Source organism: Coloeus monedula, assembly GCF_965178545.1.
Source record: "Coloeus monedula genome assembly, chromosome: Z".
NCBI lineage: Eukaryota > Metazoa > Chordata > Aves > Passeriformes > Corvidae > Coloeus > Coloeus monedula.
The window spans coordinates 32,239,188-32,259,707 of record NC_138822.1 but is presented as its reverse complement, the minus strand read 5'-3'; the positions used below and the strand labels follow the sequence as shown (position 1 = coordinate 32,259,707).

The 20,520-nt window shown below is 39.9% G+C and overlaps 2 protein-coding genes across 4 annotated transcripts; one reads left to right on the top strand and one right to left on the bottom strand.

The window, feature by feature from the left end:
• Positions 1–313: 313 nt before the first annotated feature.
• On the bottom strand, positions 314–9,753 carry ANKRA2 (ankyrin repeat family A member 2). Of its 2 annotated transcripts, none has more exons than XM_082301200.1 (9): positions 9,589–9,753; positions 8,702–9,090; positions 6,544–6,702; positions 5,103–5,168; positions 3,642–3,739; positions 3,356–3,481; positions 2,892–2,958; positions 2,720–2,800; positions 314–1,086 (listed from the first exon to the last, which is right to left on the bottom strand). In XM_082301200.1, exons 2-9 carry the CDS (start codon positions 9,000–9,002, stop codon positions 1,031–1,033), a joined length of 954 nt encoding a protein of 317 aa, XP_082157326.1. In that variant the 5' UTR covers positions 9,003–9,090; positions 9,589–9,753; the 3' UTR covers positions 314–1,030. The 2 variants fall into 2 exon arrangements, with proteins under 2 accessions (XP_082157326.1, XP_082157327.1); XM_082301201.1 differs by lacking the exon at positions 314–1,086 and adding an exon at positions 2,010–2,087.
• Positions 9,754–9,876: 123 nt separating this feature from the next.
• Positions 9,877–20,113, top strand: UTP15 (UTP15 small subunit processome component). Of its 2 annotated transcripts, XM_082301534.1 has the most exons (12): positions 9,877–10,061; positions 10,407–10,499; positions 10,584–10,768; positions 11,900–12,078; positions 12,838–12,963; positions 13,623–13,758; positions 14,888–14,972; positions 17,018–17,167; positions 17,343–17,444; positions 17,649–17,782; positions 18,268–18,326; positions 18,826–20,113. In XM_082301534.1, exons 1-12 carry the CDS (start codon positions 9,972–9,974, stop codon positions 19,053–19,055), a joined length of 1,569 nt encoding a protein of 522 aa, XP_082157660.1. In that variant the 5' UTR covers positions 9,877–9,971; the 3' UTR covers positions 19,056–20,113. The 2 variants fall into 2 exon arrangements, with proteins under 2 accessions (XP_082157660.1, XP_082157659.1); XM_082301533.1 differs by having other exon boundaries at positions 10,407–10,768.
• Positions 20,114–20,520: the final 407 nt, after the last annotated feature.

The window sequence follows — 20,520 nt, the reverse complement described above, 5'->3', positions numbered from 1 at the left end:
GCACATATAAAGGGTTAGGTCCAACACCACACCAACAGACCAAGCAACACTGTGACCAGTGGTTCCCTACCTAATACAGCAAATGCTTAGATCAAATCTGACCCTCTGGTCAGATCTGTAATCTCAATCCTTCCCAGTCCATATTGGGTGCCAAACAAGACTGCTGTTTAGGAATGGTACTGCCCAGTTTAGTGCTCCCACTTAAGACTCTTCAAACCACACTGCTGCTTGCTTGTTTGCCCACTCCCTCCCCGCTTTCCCCTGGAGTGAGATGGGAAGGGGAATTCAAGGCAGAAAAGGTAAAGATCACAGGTTGAGATAAGAAAAATTTACTGAAAACAGCAATGAGGTAAGAAAACAAACATTAACAGCAACAATATTAGTAACAAAAATATACAAAAGAGAGTGATTCACATGCAAAAAAGCTCACTGCAGAGCTCAACCCGACTCCACTGCAGCCAGTCCAGACCTCCTCGTGCCAGTAGCAATGAGGTGAGGTGATACAGAATAACCTCTGGGTCCTAGCCCCCTCCTCACTATTGCAAAAATGAACCCTGTCCTGGCTCTGCCAGGATAAATATTAACCAGGGAATCTCGAAAACTTGACGCACAGTGCACATTTTGGTATTAGTAAAGATATTCTGTGGTGATATACCTCAATATCGAAACACATTTTTCCCTGTAAATATGTATTAATGATGTGATGAAGTAGGACACTTGGCATAGTGCCACCCACTGCACTCAGTGTAAACATTTACATGGTCAGAAATGGGTTTATTTACAAAGCTTTTCATGCACAGCAACTGACTTCTCTAAAATTGTATAAAATGTATTTAAGGAAAGGGTGACATTGTATATTTGTATTAACAACAGTGAAAGAAGAGAAAGAATACTAAAAAGCTTAACTAAAACCAGCAAATAGTTGAACTGAGGTGAAGTTACAAAACAACAACTCTTGTCACCGATTAGAGAGCTAATCAGTAGTTCAAATCTCCAAGCCAAGAAGTGGCACCTGCAGAAGAGCCAACCACTATTCCTTGATGTTTTGAAGTAGCTTTAATAAATGAGACTCAATAACCTGTTGAACTAAAGCAGAGAAAGAGGTGAGGTTAGTTAGTGTTGATTATTTTGGTATTTTTAGGGTTATACTGTTTTTTCTGGCAGATACCTGCTTGTCCTGTACAATCATTTAATAAAAACCAGATATGTATAAATTCACTCTGTGAAGAAAGTCTGCATTCCTTCAGAGAATAAAAGCCTTACATAATGCAAAAACAATGCACCCAGTTAGGCAGATGATGTTTTTTGGGGTCATCATCAGGTCTTTTGTTTGAATAGGCCAATAACGCATGGAAAGCAAATTTTTAGTCTACAAACAGAAAGAAGGCAAAAACATTTATTAGAAACTTCTTCTGTGACACACTTTGAGATTGAGCTCTTGAAGCAGTCTTATATGTAGGCATCTGTGAAGTTTGCTGTGCCTGGATTCAGCTGGGGTAGAGTTAATATTCATCTCAATGGCTGGCATGGGGCTGTGTTTTGGATTTGTGCTGAACTCAGGGCTGATAATACAGAGATGTTTTTGCTGTTGCTGAGCAGGGCTTGCACAGAGCCGAGGCTGTTTCTGCTTTTGGTACTGCCACACTGGGGAGGGGACTGGGGGTGCTTAGGAGACTGGGAGGAGACAGAGCCAGGACAGGTGACCCCAACTGACCAAAGGGATATTCCAGACCCTGTGGCACCATGCTCAGTGCTTAAAGGGGGGGATGAAGGAGGAAGGGGGGACGAGGGAGGGAGTTTTGTCTTCCCAAGTAACCATTATGTGTGATGGGGCCCTGCTCTCCTGGAATGGCTGAACACCTGCCTGCCCATGGAAGCAGTGAATGAATTCCTTGGTTTGTTTTGCTTGTGTGCACAGCCTTTGCTTTCCCTACTAAACTGTCTTCTTCTCAACACATGACTTCTCCAGCTCTCCTTCCAATTCTCTCCCTGATCTCTCTGGTGGGGAAGTGAGCTAGTGGCTGCGTGGAGCTTGGCTGGTGGCTGGGGTTAAACCAAGACACTGGCTCATTCAAAAGCACAGGGCTCTGCTCGGAGAAGCAACACAAAGTGCTGGTTTTACTTTTCAATTCAATTCATTTCTGTAATGGCAGACATTTCACAGCTTTCAAAATGACAGCAGCAATGAGGGAAAAAACCAATAAGGAGTCCTTTCTTTGCTTCTTGTTTCCATAACCAAATGCGAAAGTATAATTCACTGATTACTGTCTGCCTCCAAGACAAATTAGAGCTAGAGCTGATCTGGCTGAAGAAGGTTTTGCAAACTACATCACATCATGCCAGTCAGGTAGGGTGACGGGTTCAGGAGGGCTGCTAGCCTCTTACCACTGTCCAGTAACACACTCCTTTGTACAGAGTGAGGGAGCAGCTCAGCTCCCCTTGTCTGAGTCGTGACTGCATCAGCCCTAAACACCATTATTTGTGTCCACTGATATACATCCAGGTCAGTTACATTTTCTTACTAATAACCTGACTTTCTGAAACAAGAATGAAAGCTCCTACCCATTTTGGCCTGACACATTTAGGATTATTAAGACTTGCAGGAAAGGTAACATGTTAAGAGGTACAAAACCTCTACTAGGCCATTGCAGCAGCTACATAAATGAAGAGCTGTAAAAACTAAAATTTTTTTAAAAGGGTTTACATTTTCAATACTCACCACTCCGATAGCCCAAGGCTACAGCCAAATCCATGGAATTATAGCCAGCATCTGTTTCGATAGTTGGATCAGCACCACTTTCTATGTAAAACAGGAATAGAATCTTGTATTTATGACAATGGGAACCGATGGTATATTATTACTGATAATTTGGTTTGGACAGTCTGCTTACCAAGAAGAATTTTTACACATTTCACATGGTTCCCATGTACTGCATATAACAAGGGCGTGCCTCCATTCTGCAAAAGCAGAGAAATGTCTCAGACACTTCATGATTAAGCAGTCAGTCCGCAACTGTAATTCCTTAACACACCAATATACTTCCATGTACCAGTAGAAGACTTCCTAGGTTTTATAAAAATGATGTTCTGTTTTAGATCTTCACAACTTCCACCTTTTTTTGTCTGTTGTTCAAGCTGTGAGATCACACTTCTACAAGAAGTCAGCATTAGTCTCACTCTCTTCCTACCAAGAGGTCAGAACTAGTAGCACCAACTTCTCTTACCCTATGGAAGTTTTGAAACTCTCAGGTATTTCAGAAGAGGTAGAACAACTTTTAAACCCAAGCCAGTGCTATGTCCTGCTTCAATTTTCTGACCACAGCACTGTCTGACTAAACTCAAGCTGGAGTCTTACCCAGTCATACTCATTGACATCAACTCCACAGTCGAGCAGCATTTTGACAATATCTGTGTATCCTTTACTGCAGGCCAGTGAGAGGGCACTTTCTCGCCCCTTCCCCAGAATCTGAGGATCTGCACCCTGAAATAAAGTATCAATTTAAAAAAAGAAGCAACTTTGAGGTTTTGCACAGACCTTAACTCTAAAACTTTTGAGCTTGTAGCACCATCAACAAACTTAGGAGGGCAAAACAAACTAAAGAGTACATAAATTCAAAATCAATTGTGATTTTTTTCCTTACATTCTGGAGGAGAAATTCCACTACTGCTATCTGCCCATGAGCTGCAGCCCACATCAGAGGGGTAAATCCTTCTTCATCCTTATGATTGATTAAATTTTCTGTTCAGAGAAAAATACATAACTTGGTAATCCCTTTCACTAATGCACTGTGTATCAGCTGGTGAAATGTGTTGATGTATCCACAAACATTTATTCAATAGGAACCAGTGTGACCTAAAAGTCATTCTCAACTTTAAAAACAAAATTCCGTCCCAGTGGTGGCGGTAATATTCTGTCCAAGAAAGAAAAACACATCTGACTGACCAAAGTAAAATTTCAGCCTTTAGTTTAGTAATTTAAAATTTAAGTTTTTAAGCTCTATGAATCAAACTCTGTTTTTACTCAGAAATGTTACAAGTTGTCTGTAATCTGGGCTTCACCTTTGTAAAGAAGATAAAGGATGTTTGAAAAATATAGAGGTACATCCTGTATTATACTGTAGACCATGTTTTTTTCAACAGAGTGAGCCATACAATCTTGTAAAGAATGAACTTGTACAGCAATATAGATAAAACAACTCAATTCCTCACAAAGTTCATGCAATCAATAAGGTGGTCTGTGAAAACAATTAACGTCTACATCTAGTGCAGATGGAAGAAGAAAAAAAAAATTTCTTTTAACAACTGCTGACAAATATTTCAGCTGGATTTTTTTTTTTTTATCTAAGTACTTTAAAAATTCCATGCTTATTATAGCACCAAAATAAGCATTTTTAACTGCTACCGACACTCCAAATTTGATTTGCTTTTCATATACATGGCTCATTACAAAGTATTTCAACTCAGTGACTCATAACCTACTTTCCAGGAAACATTTCAACAACGATGCACTGAAAGCATGGGTGATTACTATTAGTGCAGTAAGAATATACTATTAATGTTACTAAATTCCTCAATCTGTTAGGTAGAGCTGAAATTTTGCATATATATTACAGACACACAAATGTCACATTACTCAGAATGTGTAGTACTATTATATTGCAGGTGTGAGCCATGGCTTAAATTAGCGACATGCAGGTCTTTATGCTGATTGATTAAATACAGTTGGAAAACCACCCTTAATAGAAGTACGTTTTAAATTACAAAGATAAATTTAAAATAAAATAATATAAACTGCTGTGACAGAACTAACATATTCCTTTCTTAGTTCCATGGCTTACCTATATAGCTAGACAGCAGGATGATGAAAGGATTTACCTACTCCTACTAAGGTTAATGTTTTAATTTAAAATGTGAATCATACAGTGAGTGAATAATAGACTGATGCAAAACAACAGTCCACATCTGCAAAAAACAGACACCTCAAATGTCCTCCAATTTGTACCAGAATTGAGGACTTTATAGCTTTGGGGAAAAGGTCAAACACAACAGCATACAAATGGCCCAAAGAAAAAAAGAAGGCCTTTAATCTCCTTCTGACTCACCTTGTTCAATACGTGTGGCCAAATATAACATTTCTCCCTGAGCAGCCAGCTGATGCACTGATAAAGCTGCAAAAAAGGAAGCAAAAGCATGTGTTACATATACCAGTTTTCATTCTGCTCTATTTGGAGCTGAACATAACATGTCCATTGGCTTCAGCAGTACAGAACTTGGAACTGAGAGTGTACATAATTTCACCTTAGGCTCTGAACTTAAATCACTCTTAAACACTGAAAATTTTCCAAAGACTTTCACAGGTTTAGGTAATTTTTAAACCAATGCAGCAGTGATTCTTGAAAGCAAAGATAACTCCCACACTGACTCTTTACAAAGCAACATGCTCTCTTCTCTGCTGTTTGGTCAGCAACCCAAGATCATGTTAAGACCATTTATCAAATGAAAACAAACATCTTTTGATAAATTAAGTATGTTTAATTTAAAAATCACGCTTAAATCACCAGAAGACCTGCCCTGCTACTCAACAAAGAAACCTCTAGTGTGACTCTCACATACTACGATGTGGAATAGATCAGACATTACAAAACTATACACAACTCGATATATAGAGGGGAAAACAAAGATTGTGGGATATTTTCTGTTATTTCAGAAATTATGAAGAATAAACCTCCGATCCCATGGAAAACTGCATGGGTGCATGGTTTTGATAACTGGAACTTGGAGCAGGCCTGAGAGGTGCTCCAGAGGCTAATATGTAATAAATTATCCACATGATATAGTAACAAAATTAGCCAATGATTACATGAACTGTAAATGTTCACTGTCCTCTTCCAAGTCACTATATGAAAGTTTAGTTTGTTCAGAAAGATGCTGTATTTTCTTCAGTGGCCCATACTGCACCTCCAGATTAATTTTTCCCATGCAAATGGCATTTTTCTTTATAAAAAATTGATTTGTAACTTATAGAGGAAATAATTTACTGATGAAGTAAATTACAGCAAATTAATTTATAAAGAAAATGGTTGACAATTCAGAAAAAAAACCCACCACAAATAATACTTCCTTGATTTTCAAGATCTGTGACAATCATGACACTTGCAGTACTCTGTATTTATATTACATTACATCTTAAGTATTCTGCAGCATTTACCAATCATCTAATTTTAAGATGCACAAGTTCTGAAAACAGAGGCATGAAGCACATTAACTTACAATTTAGCAAAAAATCAGAAAAGCCCTTACCTATACTCTTAAAATCAAGAATTAGATTATTTCTGGAAAATAAACTTCAGTCGTGAATTCCATACATCAGGTGGATGACTATTTTATAGTTGGACCCATGTGAAACTAGACAAGACTATCTCAGGTTTTCTTCCTACCTTAAAGTTCATTTTAACACCAAAGAAAAAAAATGGATAAATCTGTTAAGCATCCAACACACAGTTCACAAGACAATTATTAATAGTACAGCAGAAGGATACTTACAGCTTACAAGCAGAGGCGTTGTAGAGACTTCATTTCCCCTGTGTTTGTTAGTTAGTGTAGTTGATTGTTTTATTGGTGAGAAATGCTTAGTAGTTGAAGGAGTATAAACATGTCTTACTTGGATACCAGGGGAAGGAGAAGTGTGGCTGTTGCATTCAGCTACATTAAACAAAAAACACAAACAGGATTTCAATACTAGTAAGAGCATTACAAGCAAGCCATAGATTCTAAGTCAAACTGTAAAGTACCAGTATCACAAGACCCTTAAAATCCATGTTAAGATGTTGTGACATGTGCTTTTTCCATTGTGTATTGTGAAAGCTGAATAAAGGGCTGCATTAATTTCTAGCATAGAACAATTATGCTACTTTACACGTTCAGTATGGCATAATGTCACCCAGAGACAAGCTGGTCTCTAAATGAGGTAAGCCTTTGCCTAGATTTTTCAACATACCTGGCATGGATTTATTAGGTAAGAAGGCTCCACTTAACCTGTCATCTTCTTATAGACACTCTCCAAGGCAGTAACATGATGCAGCTCTGGTCAGACTGCTCAGCCTTTGCCTGCTCCCTAACCAGTCCACTGCATGAGTGGAGACAACCTTCATTAACTTTCTTCACCAAGGCTCTTCCCACTCCTGGATAAAATTTTAACAGCATAATGAAAGCCTGATGAATACTTATCCAGCAGGAAGATATGTTCCACACTAACTTACATAAAATGCAACAGCAGATCACCACTTAGAATTCAGGAAGTCATTCACTGCTGATGTGTTCCTTCATACTAACTTTTCTTGCCTTCTCTTAGGAGCTAATGGCATTTTATTACAGAATATACTTATATGTTGTCTTGGCTTCTAATTCTCAAAAGCAGCTTTTGGTTTTGAGAAAGAACTGAAAAGCTAAGCAATTTTTAAAAAGCTAACTGATTAAATACTGGAAAGACATATTGAAAGATTAAACTCCATATTGGCTTAATTGATCTGACACCAGTGTGCATGAGTAATTAATGACTGGAAGCTAACTAACACACACAGTAAGTTAACACCATAGAGAACTTTCATCATAAATGCAAGCACAAATTCAGGGAAAGAACTAATTAAAAAAAGTAGAGTGTAACAGAAAGGAAACAAAATTATGTTTTGTTTGCCAATCAAATAGCTACAACTGACCACACTGAATTAAGAGTCCTACTGCAGATTTTGGCCTGTCGTCCCTGGATTTGCAGGACTATTTCTAAGGGATTTACAAATGTTACCTCAGAAAAACAACCCTATTGCTGATGGGCTTAAATCTGCTGCTCAGACCTGTGGCTCTGCTAGTGAGCACTTGAGACAAATCTAAAAAGTTTGAAAACTACAATGGCTGAGCTGCAGCCAAACAACACAAGTCAGTGAAACCATCAAAATTCGAAGTAGGCCTGTGTTTGCATTTGTTACAAGAAATAGGTGACATGAACTTAATGAAAAAATACACAGCCAACAGTCTGAAATATGACAGCAAGTGCTAGAAACCACAATTGTTAAAGGGAAGTAGATGGACGTCCTAATTTTGCTCTGCATGAATATCCTCAGCCATGAAAAAGCATGGATCAGTTCTGATGAAGCTGCCCAGAAATGGCTGGATTAGCTGCAGGGATCCAAATGCTGGAGCAGCATTTGCTTTCAAGTAGTCTGAAGCTACACTGGCAAGCCCTTTGGTACAACTAGAGGCTTTGTTCAGCCACAGTGACAAACACACATGGCCTGTGTTATTTTTCATCATACTCATGAAAAGATACAACATGTTGCTGAAAGCTACTGAAGCTGAAGTGCTTTCAGTAGTGTTTTGGGAAGAAGCATACTGCTGCAGGACATGCCATACAGAAGCAGCTTGTTTTCATAATCAGCATCAGCTCTTACTAACTTAAAGAGACTTTTTGAGCCACTGTTTTTTCAATCAATATAAATATGTAAAATGTGATAGAAAAAATAATCTTGGAGGAAGTCAATTTTACATTATTAATCCATTAGCCATATAACAAAAAATGTTAGAGGAACAAATCTTAGAAAAATGATCAACATACATATAAGGCAGAAGCTTTTTTTTTTTTAAGTAAAAATAATAATTTAACAGGATGACACAGCCCACAGATAATGATTTGTTCCATAAATTCAACCTTTAAATAAGACAGATGCAACTTCAAGGTCAGAGTTGACTTGATCTTGAATATTTTTACTGTCCTCCTCATTCAAAGACTTCACAAATCGTGAGCAGACATTCATATCAAATCTATTGGGCAAAATGAATTTCATCCCCATGGTGACACTCTGAGCTGGGCCTTCCTCTGTGTTGGTGTCAAGCTGATGCTCCACTTTAATGTCTGGCATGGGTGGAAGGCTGTAGCTCGTGGTGCATTCTTCCACAATTAACTGAGCCCCGACATCTAAGTTTGTTGAAGATGCCATGATCTCAGTCATGTAAAAGTTTCATGCAAGATCGTGCTTCATTGTTTCCAGCCAGGAGCAATTCTGGCCAGCCAAGCCCAATATTTTGAACAACCTGCAACTGAACAGATGCAACACAGATTAAGAACATTCTGTAAACAACGCATAAAAACACATCAAACTTCATTTAAGATTACAGCATTTAATTTTGGCACTCAAAACACTGGTGAAATATGAACCTTGTTGCTATCACAAGTTAGTGACCGAATTCTCCATTTATGTTTCATCATCTGGATGTTTAAAGCAAATTCCGTAATTAAGCCAGTAGGAGTTCCATCGAAATGATGCTTCGAAATATTTGCCTACTTGCAACAAAAAACCACCACACGACAACCAACCAGATTTATACCAAGGCAGGAACAAACTACAAGAAGATTACTTTATTTCCTAAAAACATTAAACTCGGAGGAAAAGTTAAACTGCCTTTAAGCCTCTTTATGTCTTTCACAACCTGAGTAACATAAATTGCTTCTACCTACGTCTCCTACGCACGTAGGAAAAAACCCAAATCCCTTTTAAACCGACAAAGGTGACCCCACAATACTCGGGGCTTGCTCACAGTACGGCGGGAAGCCTCAGATGGGGCCGGGATTCGCGCAGCTCCGGGAACGCCTGGAGACGTCCCCTCACCCTGGAGAAAGTCCGGGAGGCAAGGCCCGAGGGCGGGACGCCCGCACGGCGCGGGCGCACCAGAGCCGGACGCGGCCTCACCGCGGCTCTCGGCCACCGCCGCCGCGGGCGGAAGTGAGGGCTCGCCGCGCCGCCGATTGGCCGGGGAGAGGCGCGCCTTGATGACGCAATGCCGGTGCGCCTGCGCTTCCTCTCCTCGCGGCCGGCGCGGTGCCCGCCATCGCTGGGGCGCAGCGTGTCCCGTTTACCGGGAGCCCATCGGCCCTTCCCGACCTCTTCCGCTGAGCCCCACCCGCCCCGGCCCCGCGCGCCATGGCCGCGTACAAGCCGGTGGTAGTGCAGGCATGCCCCAAGCTCGGGGAGAGGGTCACGCAGGACACGCTTTACTGGCGGGGATACAAGGTAGGAGGAAGCGGCCTCACACTCGCAGTTACTGCCCCAGCATGCTTTTTTTTTTTTTTTTTCTGCTTTCCTGCAATTAATTTTTGTTTTTTTTAAACACGTACGAGTTAGTTTTTTACCTCAAAGCACATAAGTAATGGATCAGTTGTAATGTGAGAATTGGAAAAATTTATAAGAACAGGAGTAACGTGGCAGAAGTGAAACTCACTATCGTTGCATTTAAAAAACGCTTTGGTTCTAATGGAGTTCTGAGCTCTTTGTAGGAAGAATAGCTTTTATTTTGCTGTTTTCGTACTTGATGGTGTGCTTATGTGTATTTAATGATCCTTATTGCAATTGTTTTAGACACCTGTTCAGATAAAGGAATTCGGTGCAGTAAATAAAATTGACTTCTCCCCAGTCCCACCATATAACTATGCTGTCACAGCATCCTCGAGGGTAAGTGGCTTTTCTGAGGCTTTTATGCTCTTGTCCTTCAGTTGGTATCACACAACAAGATGTAATGCTGTCTTGTTTTGGCAGATCCACATCTATGGCCGGTACTCCCAGGAGCCCATCAAGACGTTCTCTCGCTTCCGGGACGCCGCGTACTGTGCCACGTACAGGGACGATGGGCGGCTGCTCGCCGCCGGCAGCGAGGACAGCGTCATCCGCCTCTTCGACATCAGCGGCAAAGCACCACTGAGGCAGTTCGAGGGTCATACCAAGTAAGACAGGATTGGTTTGTTTCCTTTGTGTTCATAAACTTCTTTGCTATATTTGCACATCACAGACCAGATGGTATGACCTTAAAGATCGTCTTGTGCCAGCCCCCTTGCCACATGGCAGGAACACCTGCTAGTAGACCAGGTTGCTCAGAGCCCACCCAGCCTAGCCTTGAGCACTGCCAGGGAAGGGGCATACATAACTTCTCCGGGCAACCTGTTCCAATGCCTCACCAATATACAGTATTTATGTTAAATTATATGTCTGCTTCACATGCTGCTGAAAATCTGTGGAATACTGGTTTACATTGCTTTCAATTGTCTCATGTAGATCTTACTGGAAAGTAGACTTTAAAATTAAATTTGAAATTGGAGGAAGTTTTTAAGAAATTCTAAATGTGCATCAAGTATGTAGAAGAGTAAATATATTTTGTTTCAGCTAGGTGTCTCTTAATAAGTTGTGTAGATACAGTCTTATGAGTTCATTGCACTGATAAGCACATTTTATCTCCTTATCACCATTTATTATGATGCTGGTAGGAGAAGAGTTCTAGAAAGTGTCTAAACCAAAACAGTGAAGAAACATGCCAGGAAAAGTAGGAATCCTTTAAGAAAAAGCTCCAAAAACAAAACAGAAAAAATACATAATGGTAGCTTGGGGTGGAGAAGAAGTTAGGAGTGCTGATGTATCAGTGAGGAGAAGACAGTGATAATGCTTCAACAGATCTCTGTGCTATGAAAGATCAATGTGCATTTTATCTACACAGAACAACAAGAACCCACCTTTGCGTGGGACGTACCCAGACTGACCTTGAGAGTGTTTCTGTTTGAGGTCTGTTTGTAGATTAGGTGTTGTGTTATATTATAATGGCTAGGCTAACTGCAGTAAGATTTGCATGCCTGTGCTCCTGCCAACATCTGTCGGGATGTTATGGTGATAGCAAAGTTTTCAATAGTGATTTTAAAGGACAAGAACATCATTCAAACCAGTCATACTTAAAATTAGCAATGCTGTTATGGAGAGGCTTTGTAAATCCTAATATAAAACACGGCGCTTCTAAGTTAGAGTAGTTTAATGAACTCTTGAAACGTGAATGTATTTTTACTTTGGATCTTGTGGACTTTGTTTTCTAGACCAGTTCATGTAGTGGGCTTCCTGTCTGATAAATACCGAATATTTTCTGGTGGTGATGATTATTCGTCAAATTTGTGGGATATTCCAAGTGCCACAGAAATCGTCTCATACAGTGAACATACTGACTATGTGAGATGTGGCTGTGCAAGCAAAGTGAATGCAGATGTCTTCATAACAGGTTTGGTTTTATTTTTTTATTTATGCTTCTTTTGGATTGAATTTTTTTTATTGTATTTTAGTCATGAAGGATCAGTTTCCCTGTGCAATGCCTACTTTATTGTTTTCTTTTTTTTGCTTGCTTTTTAAGCTTGACACCGATGTTTTAGGGAAACTTTGCAGGAACTAAGTTTAACTGAGTTTTTGGTTTAGCCTGTTAGGGTTAACAGAACTGTTCTGACTAACTTCTGAAAGTTAAGAAAATACTGTGAATGTATCCTTTGGGTGGGAGTGACTGAAGGGTTTTACCAAGTTTCTGGAGCAGGACGCTAGTCTGTACAGCCCGTAACTGGCAGACTCAAGAAGTTGAGGTCATGTGGAGTTATTCAGAACCAGTTGCTTTTGGTTTTCCTAGCAGGAGCTTTCTATCGATCTGTGGAAAGCTGCTGTGAAAAAAACCTAGTATTCGTTTTTTCAGGAGGCACAAGAAGCTAGGGTTTATCATGTTGCCTGATATTAATTGTTACAAATACACTTGATTAATAGAAATGAAATTAAAACAGATTACTTTCACAGACTGACATGTAGCTAGGGCTAGAATTAGAAAATTTATGTTGCCTTAGATATTAACCAAGGTAAATCACAAGGTGTTTTTACATATATGGTTTATGGAAAACTATTGCTATTAGCCAGGACTCCTTTAGATGGTAGGACATGGCTGTTTTAGTTCCTGAAATAGTTGAAATTAGGAAACTGAAGCTATTTATGGTGGTATTTGCAGGTTCCTATGATCACACTGTGAAACTGTTTGATGCACGAACAAAGAGTAGTGTCATGACAATAGAACATGGCCATCCTGTGGAGAGCGTGCTTCTGTTCCCATCTGGTGGACTTCTGGTATCTGCAGGTAATTCTATAAAATCAGATAAATCAAATTTCTTTTCTGTGGTCCTAATTTTGAGAAATACTTCAGCTACTTACTTTTTGTGTTGTTTTAGTTTGATAATGAAGTGGTAAGTGATGTGACAGACGGATTTCTCAAATATTTTCTGCAGGAATCTGTGTTTATCTGGAGGGTGCAAATAGGGGTCTTTTTTTTATCTTTGTTTTGATAATCTTGTAGTTGCTATTCCCCCCCTTTCCAAAGACATTTTTAATGACAAATACAGGCTCTAACTGGCCCACTTCTAAAGTGAAGGAATCAACATACTTAGGTTTTGAAAAGATGGGACTGTGTGTTTCTCTTAATGTTGACAAGCCTTTTTAGTCTCTTCTTGCCATTGCATCAGAAGTACTGTAACCCCATAGTTTACAGATTTCTTTTTGGTAATTAATATGGTTGGAGAATGGTTGAACCATTCAGCTCCATTCAGAATGGCGTAAAAAAGAGCAGGATTGTAATGTATCTTGTGCCAGGAGATAGAATGGAAGAGGATGGTGAGTAGGTACAGAAGACTGTTAGGAGTTAAAGGTACCAGTGAAGGAGGTACTGCATCACTCTGTGAAAACTTCAGAGAAGCATAAATATGTACATATGTAAGACTGTTTTGTGTACTTTCTCTTCAGGAGGTCGATATGTCAAAGTTTGGGATGTACTAAAAGGTGGACAGTTACTAGTTTCACTTAAAAATCACCATAAAACTGTAACTTGTTTGTGCCTGAACAGCTCTGGACAAAGGCTATTGTCAGGATCCCTGGACAGGTTGGTGTACTTTGTGGCTTCATTATGTGTACATTCTTTAGGACTCTTTTTCTTTGAAAGGTCTTACACATCACTGTGAATCTGTGTGTGTTTTTTGGCTTTATATGAGAACACGTCTTGGGGCCAAGGTACCTTCTGCGAAGCTGTGCCTGCTTATTGCAGGGACCTTGGTCTAGATGAGCTTTAAAAGGTCCCTTCCAACTCAAACCATAGTGTGATTCTGTGATACATCTTAACCTTTTCCTCTTACTGATCTGAATGTCAGTGTGTGCCTTTTGGGAATGCATATGGGGAACTTCTAAATGAGTGTTCAGTTTTTTAAATCTCTAAACTGACCTTTCCAGTCTTTGTAAATTAACTATTCCTAACTCTAATACAGTTTAAATAGCTAAAAGTGTATTAATATTCGCCTTTAAAAAGCCTGGGTTTTGTGTCTCTCTGCTGTTGCTTCTTGTACCCAAGAGTGCAGGTGAACATGAGCTCTTTGCTTTTTTGTTTGGTTTCAGTTGATGAGTACTGGTACTTGGTCTCTTGTCTCTGAGACATTAGAAATACAAAGTGGTCTGAAGTGACAGTGGGCCTGTTTTCCTCCTCCCTCATGTATTTCCTAGGCTACCTCAGGCTTTATGATTGCATAACACTAAAGTTTATCCTTGTAAGATAATATTTTGGTTTCCAATTTGTTAAATATTTCATATTTCCAACCAAACCTCTAAGGGGCAGCTGGATACAAGAATATCTATGGATTTACAGAAATTGCTAGTAGATCTTGTATTTGACATCTAAGAACAAATATGAAGAGATGCTCTCTTAGTGTTTTACTAATATGCATTTCTGAATTCAAATAGTCACTACATCTGCATTCAATTTCTTCTTCTGTTTCTGCCCCATTTTCACCTTTTTTGGGGTAAGAGCAATCCTGGCCTTACTTGTGGATATCTTTTGACAGAACCTTTCTGTTGCAGGAGGAGTTATACCTAAGAAGCCCAATGGTAGTGCGAGGAATGCACTGTATTAATACTTAGCTTTCTTAAATGATCTATAGATAAGATGAGAACGATGAAGTTCCTGTAAAATGACTACAGTAAAGCTTTACTAACAATGTTTTTATCTTTACCCTTCTGTGTAGGCATGTGAAGATTTACAGTACTACATCCTACAAAGTAGTCCACAGCTTCAACTATGCAACATCCATCCTCAGTCTTGCATTGTCGGTAAGTATATTAGAAGTCTTGCTAGATAAGGTAATTCCTGATACCTTTTAAGTCACTAAAGTAAATGTTGCTTTCATATAGCTTTCATGGCTATTGGGTGTTCCAGAAGAATGCTGTATATGCAAAGTAGGGTGATGGAATATATTTCTCCTGAGTAGCAAACACTAAGAGGTTTTAAACATCATAGATTCAAATAGCAGATGTTACCTGACTAGATCAGTACAAAATCATGTGTTTATGAATGACAGTGTACATCACAGGGAAAGTATTCACTTTAGAAGGGAGGTTCTTTGACTTCAAGAAGATTGTACTCACCTTTTGCCTTTTGGGAATGCTGTGAGTCTTTTTGCATGGCAGCAGTAAAAAAAAAGTAGTTACTTTTTTGAGAAATTTAGAATAGGGTGTGAACTTGCTTTAAAAGTTGGTGGTGTTAGGTTGGTCTGAGGAAGAAAGAAGAGGGTGTGAGCAATAAACAAGTTTGTTTTTCAAGGCATGTGTCTTACTGTCTTGGAAGGAGACAGCAGAGACTCTTCTCTGAAGCGCTTGATTTCCAGTGGATAAGTGACCTGCTGGCCAGAAATTTGGAGGCTAGCACCAGTTTTTAAACAGTACTGTTGTCATGTAGTCACCCCCTTACATAGCCTCTGAAGGACACGTGAATGGGACTGTGAGGGATCTTTACTAGCTTTGCTACTTTACTATTGTCCTGCTCTGCTGGAATGTAGAGGAAAGTGGGTGTGGGGAGTGTCTTCCTTTCTTCATTTCCTAGCATATTACCTAGGGAGCTGAGCTAAAATGAACTTTGAGGTTTTTTTTCTTTTGAGGTGGAGTGTACAGAATCCATAGCCTTTTAAGACCCTATGGCATCTGCAAAATATGCAATACCTGTAGTTTAGCATCTCTAGAGTGTGTATAATACATCTTTTGAAGCATAATCTTTTGCTTTTTATTGACTAAACCATTTTAATTTTAAATGGTTATAAGAGAACATTATAATGCCCTTACTGAGTCAAACCAAAAGCAGGTCTAATTCCAGACGCTGCTTCCAACTATAGCCAGCCATAAGTAGGTGTGTATAGAAAATTAAACTGAAGGCAAGTGTGTGCGATAAATTTGCTGAAATTCTCCCAAATTCCAAACTCATTTTCTGATGAGAAATTAACTCATCAAAGTGTAATTAAACAAATGTAGTTTTTGTGTAATTTAACAAAATTCTATTGCATAAGCCTGTTCAGTCTCTCCTTGAGCTTGGATAAACTTGAAACCTTGCCTAGATTCCTTGACAAGGAGTTCCACATTTCTGATACTTGTTGTGTGAAGAATTGCTTCCTATTGTTCCACTTGAACCTTCGTTAGCTTCCATTCATGCCCTTAAATGAGACATTGACCAGCTGATCTCCATCTATACCTGTCATAGTTCTGTAGACTTCTATCATATCAGAGAATCGTAGAATGGCTTGGATTGGAAGGGATCTTAAAGGTCCTCTAGTTTCATTCCCCCTGCCCTGGGCAAGGGCACTGCTAGACCAGGTTGCTCAAAGCCCCATCCAGCCTGGCCTTGAACACTTCAAGGGATGGGGCATCAACAATTTTTCTGGGTGAAATTTATACCTACTTTGTTATGTAAGTGAAATTACATATACCAGTGACTGGTGTTTTGAACAACTTTCAGTTGTTTCTCAAAATTCTGCTGTTCTGTGATAGCTTTGCTTTCTCACAGGTTCTGCTCATGCTTGCTGTATGGCACCTAATAGCCAAAGGTAGTTGTATGCCACTGCAAAAAACAAAACCTTATAGTTACAGAAGGGTGTTAATGAATCATTGAGCTTGGTTCACTAGTCAGTCTGTAATGCTGCTTATGAGCATAGCCTTGAAGCAGTCCCTGTTTTGAACAAAGTATTCAGTCACAGAACCTCAAAGAACTGCCCTCCACCTTAAATCATCTATGATACTATGATTCGAACCTTATCACAAAGCATAAAAATGTGCATGATAGAGCACAAGTGAAAACTCTGGGTCCTAACTCTGTGATTTCTTTATGCTAGCCTGAAGATGAAACCATAGTTGTAGGCATGACCAATGGGGTGCTAAATGTTAAGCACAGGAAGGCAGAAGAAAAGAATGAAAAGTCTCAAAAGAAGAGACAACCAGTGTATAGAACCTTTGTGAAAGGAAGAACTTACATGCCAAAACAGGTATGAGGTGGTAAGAAAATATGCGCTGAAACATTTCCAAAAAATTGGTTTCTTGAAATGGGCTAAATTGGAGGAAGGGAAGAGAGGGAATACATAAGATTATTCATGGTAATATATCTAATCTATTATGTGTGTGTGTATTTGTCTTATTCTGAGCTCTTTTTTTGAATTCTAGGAAGATTTCTGTGTCAGTAAACCTGTAAAACGTGTTTTGAGAAAATATGACAAGCTGCTGAGGAGCTTTCAGTCTTCCAAGGCTCTGGATGCAGTACTGGAGGTGAGGCATTGGGTTTTCTTCTCATCAAAGTTTTGTGTTGTCACCTGATGTTAATTTTCCGTGTATGTCATACTAATTTTATTTTAGCGTATAACTAGAAAGGAATCTAAGTTGGGTTCCGTTTTGGTTTTGCTGATACCAGTCAGTCCTCTGTTGTGTGTAAAGATACTGCTTTGGTACTAAACTCTTCCTGTATGTGTCCAGCCACCCATCATGCTTCATACTCCTGAAGTCACGGTTGCAGTCATGCAGGAACTGCATCGCAGAGGAACACTGAGAAGTGCACTTGCAGGCCGAGATGAGAAGCAAGTTAATCTCCTGCTTACCTTTGTGGCAAGGTATTATTTTAACATGAGTTCCCTCTGACTATTTTGACACTTCTATTTCCTAATAACTTCCCACAGATCACAGGTAGAACACTGGTACTCTTGAAAATCTCACATGCCTTTTCCATTCTGATTACCAAGGTTTTGGAATAGGTTTGAAACAGTTTACCTGTTAGCACAGAACAGTTTTGCTGATAGTATGGTTATTCTACTTCTTTGCCAGACACTCTACCCTTAGTCTGTTATTTTCTGTCTCCCTGATGGAACTTGCGTTTTTATGTACTCGAGGCTTTTTGCCACTCCTCCAACCCCCACTGCCTTCCTGAAAGGAGGAGGGTAAATATCACATGTATGAGTTTTTTTGACTTGCATCTCTGACTGGTGTGCTGTGATGTCTCTTCATCAAGAAAAATTTGTCTGTATGCCTGTGTGAGAAAGCTTCTTGTGGAGTGCAGTTGACAAAACCAGTAAAATTGGAATGTCTTCTAATTTTGCAGGCGTGTGATTGAGCCTAGATTTACTCCTGTGCTGGTGACTGTTGCTGATATGATCACTGGTAAGACAACACTAAAAAGAGGCTCAAAGCCATATAGCTAGCTTGGAAATAAGATTGAAAGTGCTACAGTTTAAAGAAACCAAATCTTTATGGGTTTGTTTGAAGTGTGGACTTAGTGTCAAGAGAATGATCCAAAAAAGATATTTCCAGATAACATTGACCATAGTCAGAATCTGATTTGCACAGGCTTCAGGAAGCTGCTCATGGTCTCTAAGTATCTTTGATACTTCGTGCATCTGTGTTTACATAGTACAAGTAGCTTTTTCTTATTCAGTGAGGTAAAAATAGTATTTGAGGTCATAAAAACTTCTGTTAGTTGGACATATTGCTGCTGTGAGTACATACAATGACAGTTTTCAGAACAGACAACATTAAAGTTGTCTTAGTTTTTCAGAATGTTGGACTTGTGCTAGAATCCTTAAGTGTATCTCTAACTAGCTGATAAAACTTTTGCCTTTTTATACATCTATGGATTCTTAACTGATATTTTTCTTTACAGACATTTATCAGCCTGTGGTTGGGCAGTCAGCGATTGTTGATAAACAGTTCTTGAAACTTCAGGAAGCTATTGGAAAAGAAATAGACTATCAAGAGGAGCTACTAGAAGTTTTAGGAATGATGGATACGCTGTTTGCTACTTTTACTAAGAAAAGAGATACGTGTCTAGAAGAGAACAAAAGAGAACAAAATGGTCTTACAGAGATCATTGAAACAAACAGGAATTACTGACACTCATCACAGCAAATTGTCACAATTGTGGACCTGAAAGACATGACCTATTCTCTTGGTAACTTCTTATAATAGTGACTTTCAAAATAAGCCTCTCTATGTTGAACTTGTCTTTTAAACTGTGTTGCTGAATAGACTTGATTACTGAAGACAGAGAAAGAGAAGGATGTTTTCAAGATTGTCCATGCAACATTTTCCAAAAAATTAAATTTTAAAGTTTTTTTTCAGGGTTACATAACTTCTTAAGGGTTTACATGGCCTTAGTTTTGGTAGCTGGATGGCTTCTGTGAGAAACTGTCAGAAGTTTCCTTCATGTCTGGCAGAACCAATCCCTTGTTCCAAAGATGGACCCACTGCTGGCCAAGGCTGGGCCATTTGGAAATGGTGATAACAAAGTTATTACACAGTTGTAACTGCGGCCAGAGAAGAGCAGAGTGAGAACATGTGAGAAGAACAACCCTGTGGACACCAAGGTCAGTGAAGAGGAAGGGGTAGGAGATGTTCCAGGTGCAGCAATTCCCCTGGAGCCCATGGTGCAGACCATGGTGAAGCAGCTGTGCCCCTGCAGCCCAAGGAGATCCATGGGGAATGCAGAGATCCACCTGCAGCCCATGGAGGACACTCAGAGTGGAGCAGGTGGATGTCTGAGAGGAGGCTGCGATCCAGTGGGAGATGCGTGGAGAGAGGGGCCCTGCTCCAAGGCTGAGCAGCCTGTCCTTGAAGGACTGCACCCCGTGCAAGAGTGACCCACGCTGCAGCAGTTTGGGGAGGGCTGTTGACCACGGGATGGACTCATGCTGGAGAAGTTCATGGAGAACTGTCTCCCATGGGAGGGAGCCCACAGTGCAGCAGGGGAAGGACTCCTCTCCCTGAGCAGTGGGAGAAGCCACGGGTCATGAACTGACCATAACCCACATTCCCTGTGTTCCTGTGCCACTGGGGTAGGAGGCAGAGCTGGGAAGGAGGGAGCAGGGGGAACATGTTTTTAAGGGTTTATTTTACTTCTCATTGCCCTGCTCTAATTTTGTTTAGTAATAAATTTAATTACTATCTCTTAAGTTGAGCCTGTTTAGCCCATGATGATACTTGATGAGTGTTGTCTCCCACTACTTAACTCAACCCATGAACCCTTCATTATATTTTCTCCCCGTGTCCAGCTGCAGAGGAGAGTGAGAGAGCAGCTTTGGTTGGGTGCCTGGTGTCTGGCCAGCACCAACCCACTACAGTTGTGTGTCCAGTACTGCCAGCAGTCAACAATTTTCAGTTTTTATTTACCAGAAAATAATTATTTAGGGGTAATCTCCAATCTCACATCCTTGGAAATTCAAACAAAACAGCCTACACATTTGATAACACTTGACTACATTGTTTTTTCTCTCCCGCCATCATCTCCATTTAAGGTTTCCATGAATTCACAGGGCACAGCAGAATGACTCAAGAAGTGCATGCTTATGTATATTGAAAA

Bases quoted from the DNA above. Each gene is read 5' to 3' on its own strand.
- ANKRA2 (XM_082301200.1), bottom strand. From the start codon at position 9,002: ATGACTGAGATCATGGCATCTTCAACAAACTTAGATGTCGGGGCTCAG. The intron at 3,740-5,102 runs GTGAGTCAGAAG...TTCTCTGAACAG, and splicing joins GGCCACACGTATTGAACAAG to AAAATTTAATCAATCATAAG. The intron at 2,801-2,891 runs GTAAGCAGACTG...TGTTTTACATAG, and splicing joins ATGTGTAAAAATTCTTCTTG to AAAGTGGTGCTGATCCAACT.
- UTP15 (XM_082301533.1), top strand. From the start codon at position 9,972: ATGGCCGCGTACAAGCCGGTGGTAGTGCAGGCATGCCCCAAGCTCGGG. The intron at 12,964-13,622 runs GTAATTCTATAA...CTTTCTCTTCAG, and splicing joins TGGACTTCTGGTATCTGCAG to GAGGTCGATATGTCAAAGTT. The intron at 13,759-14,887 runs GTTGGTGTACTT...CCTTCTGTGTAG, and splicing joins TTGTCAGGATCCCTGGACAG to GCATGTGAAGATTTACAGTA.